The sequence below is a fragment of the Micropterus salmoides genome, unplaced genomic scaffold, assembly GCF_014851395.1.
Source record: "Micropterus salmoides isolate LMB-PRFRI ecotype aquatic unplaced genomic scaffold, ASM1485139v1 Ms_hic_scaffold_4104, whole genome shotgun sequence".
Taxonomy (NCBI): domain Eukaryota; kingdom Metazoa; phylum Chordata; class Actinopteri; order Centrarchiformes; family Centrarchidae; genus Micropterus; species Micropterus salmoides.
In genome coordinates this window covers 5,804-9,782 of record NW_024043490.1, presented here as the reverse complement: position 1 = coordinate 9,782, position 3,979 = coordinate 5,804, and the positions used below count along the sequence as shown (strand labels likewise).

At 40.2% G+C, this 3,979-nt stretch overlaps 1 protein-coding gene across 1 annotated transcript; it reads left to right on the top strand.

The window, feature by feature from the left end:
• Window positions 1-216: 216 nt before the first annotated feature.
• LOC119887271 (myelin-oligodendrocyte glycoprotein-like) lies at window positions 217-3,588 on the top strand. Its single transcript, XM_038698145.1, has 6 exons — window positions 217-363; window positions 1,878-2,255; window positions 2,460-2,552; window positions 2,681-2,793; window positions 2,883-3,114; window positions 3,548-3,588. Exons 1-5 carry the CDS (start codon window positions 264-266, stop codon window positions 2,925-2,927), a joined length of 729 nt encoding a protein of 242 aa, XP_038554073.1. The 5' UTR covers window positions 217-263; the 3' UTR covers window positions 2,928-3,114; window positions 3,548-3,588.
• Window positions 3,589-3,979: the final 391 nt, after the last annotated feature.

The following is a 3,979-nucleotide window of genomic DNA, read 5'->3' as shown; positions in this document are numbered from 1 at the left end:
GGAGTAAGTTATGCCTGAGTCATAAACTGGTGATTCATCATCACGTGCTGATGAATCACCAGTTTAATGAGTTTGAGCTAATTATGAATCTTATCAAAGCACAACACGTCACTGTGGTTTGAAAGCAGTACGTCATCACGTGACGTCAACGCGTAGTCCCTTGCTGTGTAGAGTGAGAGTGACAGCGCAGCAGCAGTCGAGCTCACTTCAGGAGGTGGGTTTGTTTGTTTGTTTGTTTGTTTGTCTCACTCTCAGCTGTTTTTATGGCTCACTTCGGGAGCTCCGTGCCTGGTTTTACCTTTTTTCCACTCTGGACTCTCGCTGTATGTTTGAGTACGGCTGTCTGGACGAAGCCTGTTGAAGGTGAGTTCATATGTTTCGCTAACGTTACGAGAGTTAACGGCACCTTTAGTTCATTCATTCATTCATTCATTCAGTCAAATGTCGAGCGATATTCAGTTAATAAAAAGAAGTTAAATAGCGACTGTATCCATTAGTGTAGCCAACATGAACTGAAATGTGAGTTGAAAATAATTGTTATATTAAGTAACTTTAAAACTAACGTTATAATGTTGTTCATTTATTTATCTAATATTGATCATTTATTATTAATTAAGTTGATTGGCTGCTGATTGCTGTTTAAGCCGCTGAACCACACGTAACATAACAAACAGTTGCTGCTGTTAAGTTACTCGTGACTAAAAATCAAGACAGTTTTGATTGATTTTAGAGCAACACAGAAAAATCACTGACCTGTAGGCTAAAAGAAAACAAACAAACACCTGCGTTTCACTCACATGACCAGATTTGTTACTCATAATTTTGAATTTGGTTTCAAGTTGGTGGGAAAGAGGAACTTTATGATTCAGTAAGTGAGTCACCTGTAAACATTCAGGTGCTTTTCCTGCCACATGAATCATTTCATGGGACTGATACAAATATAAAGGACTCAGTGTTTTAAAATGAGTGTTAAATCATTCATCAGTTTATCACAATTTTAAACTAACTGGTTAAGAATGAGTGGTCAGTCAGCTGCTCACGTGCCACAGTTTGAATAGTGTGATCAAACAAAAGGACATCTTGTGGTTGTTTTTCAAAACTTTTGGGAGACATCCAACATCCTGATAAGCAGGACGGTTTAAACTGAAATCAGGAAACATAAAGCCTGTTCTCATGTCAGGACTCAACTTTGGTTCCAGTGTGAGATTTATTATTTGACTTAAAATATAATTAAATGAGAATACTGTCACAAATCCACCACTTCACATCAACAACAGCGCAGACGCAGAAAACGTTTGTCACGCTGTTTGTGTCATGTTGTTTATTCAGCTCGAGACCCCTTGTTCTTCTATGTCAGATATTTTATCTCAATTTTCCATGAAAAGATTTGTGCTTTGTTAACTGGCAAAGTCATGACTACAAAACTCATGATCTCTTTCTCAATTGTTATTTATTTGACAATAAACAGACAATATTTCTGGTTTATAAAACAAGCTTTTAGAGAGTTTGAAATACTTTTGCCTTTAGGAAACTGTAGTTTACATTTTCACCATTTTCTAGACTGATTAATCCAGAAAATAACAGATTAATCACTGATGGAAATAACTGTTAGTTGTAGCTCTAGTTTTAAATCCTATCACTACATTAAAATCTTCCTTATTAGCACCGCTTATAATATAGGATAAGATAAAATATACCTTTTACTGATTCTCCGTAGGGGAAATTCGTGTTGGCATAAAAGTGGAATCAGGTAGCGTGTAGATGTATAAGTAATACTGTATACATAACCACAATAATAATCATGTACAATCTGATACAATCAATAAAGAGTCAAAAATCGTGTCTGTCCAAGGTTTAAATTTGCCTCATTTTTCCAGGTCAGCCTCGTGTGATCGGGTCACTTCAGCCAATCATCGCTGCTCCGGGTGATGACGTCATCCTGCCGTGCCACCTGGATCCTGCTTACAATGTGGAGGATCTGACGGTGGAGTGGTCGAAGCCAGATCTCAAGCCCGACCCCTCTGATCGTCTGAGCCGGGTCGACTACGTGCACGTTTACAGGGACGGACGTGAAAACCTGGACATGAAGCTCCAGTCGTACTTCGGCAGGACGATGCTGTTCACAGACAAACTGAAACGTGGAAACATTTCTCTGAAGATCACCAACGTAACACAGGCTGATGGAGGGAGATACAAATGTTTCATCCCCAAGTTAAACAGCCAAGTGAAGGAGTCGATTATTCTACTTATTGTTGGTGAGTTTGTTTAGATGCTGATGGTCCAGATTGCAACACAAGGCAGAACTTTACTGTCAAAATGTAGTGAACATAGACGATTTCTGCACACAGGTCAAAAACAGACATCTGTAGAAGTTAAAGGATCATTTTGTCAACAGCTTATGTGACCATTCTCCTATAATGGTTGTTTCTTTTTAATGTGTTGTAAATCTTTAATTTCAGATCCAAACTTTGTTAAATCCTCGACGACAGAGACGCCGCTGCTTCCCACAAATGTCCAAACTCCTGATCCAAATGAGGAGACTCATGTTAAAGGTGAGGAGACGGTTCAACTCTGTGAGGAGAGAAAGAATTAACATTATTAGTCCTGAATCACACTCAGATTTGTGTATCTGTTGTATTTCAGTTACTGTAACTTCTGCCTCTGTCTTTTTTCACATCAGGTGGTCGATCCTATCAGGGCGTTTGGATCCCAGCTGTGTGTGTCTTACTGGTCCTGGGAGTCTGTGGTGGCGTCGCTGGATATGTGATTAAACACAAGCCTCAAAAACTAAATGTGAGTCAGAAGGAAACTGATCACGTTGTGTAAATCTGACCAGACTTTTCTTGGAGACAGTTGACTGATTATTAAACTTGTCCCTCCAGCCGCCAAAGTATGACGTCACCCCAGAAAGGCCACTTCCAGTCTAGGTGCCTTGCTCAAGAGCTCGTTGGTATTTGATGTTAACGGAGACGAGAGCGTTCTACACGTCCCTCTCTTTGATCTTCCTCATCACTTTAGGGATTCAGACCAGCATCACCTCCAGCCACAAGTGGACCCACTGGATCAGCAGGAGGGAGCTCTTCATGATGGACACAGATTACCATCAGAATGAAGGTGAGTCTGGTTTGATCATGAACTTTGACCCCTGCTGAGAAACAGCAGAAGAGGCTCCTCAGACACACAAATAATGTATTTATTTTTGTGCAAAATCTGTTACGAGTGCAATAAATGGATCTTTTTTAAGAGCCTCTTCTACTTTCTCGGTCAGCTTTTCTTAAGAGAAGAAGGTGAAGCTGGTCTGCTTTTTGAGTCTTTTGTATCCAATGTGGCTTCTAGTTAGTTGCTCATAAAGAAATACTTTATATCCATAACTTTGCACTGGACGTGCAGTCAAATAAACTCTGGAGCTTTAATCTGTTAACCTGCAGATGTTTGAGAAGTTTATGTTGTACGTGGGTTTATCAGCAGTGAAATGTGGTTATGTTGAATTAAGGCTCTGGTGCAGAAACAACTCATGGCCTCTGCTCTGTGTGTTCTTCATCCTCAGCTCACCTCAAACTCTGGGACGTGGCTGCATCAGACGTCCTGGGAAAAAGTTTTCTTTAAATTTGTGGATGTTCTTGCTGAACACGTTTTGGTCAGACTGTGGAAAGTACTGCCTGCAGAAGAACTGTGCCAGAACTGTCCTCTTCTCTCAACCACAGACTCTATAAAGTTTGAAGCCTCGAGTTTGACATTTTGCCTAGTGAAGAACAGGCTTAAAATAAAATGTACTTACCGGGGGGAAAAAAAGACGACTCCTGATTAGGTTTTTTTTCATCAGCGCTGGTTAAATTTACACAGAGCAGTGGACACGAATCGCCTCTAGCTTGATTGACAGGTCACCATTATAGCGACTTGTTAATCACGAGGTAGTCCCTCCTAAAGCATCCCCATGCTTTATATTTCCCTTTAAATGGGACCATAATTTACTAAATGA

Excerpts from the sequence above, each read along its gene's own strand:
- LOC119887271 (XM_038698145.1), top strand. The coding sequence starts at position 264 with ATGGCTCACTTCGGGAGCTCCGTGCCTGGTTTTACCTTTTTTCCACTC. Across the intron at positions 2,256-2,459 it reads GATTATTCTACTTATTGTTG|ATCCAAACTTTGTTAAATCC; the intron begins GTGAGTTTGTTT and ends CTTTAATTTCAG. Across the intron at positions 2,794-2,882 it reads ACAAGCCTCAAAAACTAAAT|CCGCCAAAGTATGACGTCAC; the intron begins GTGAGTCAGAAG and ends TTGTCCCTCCAG.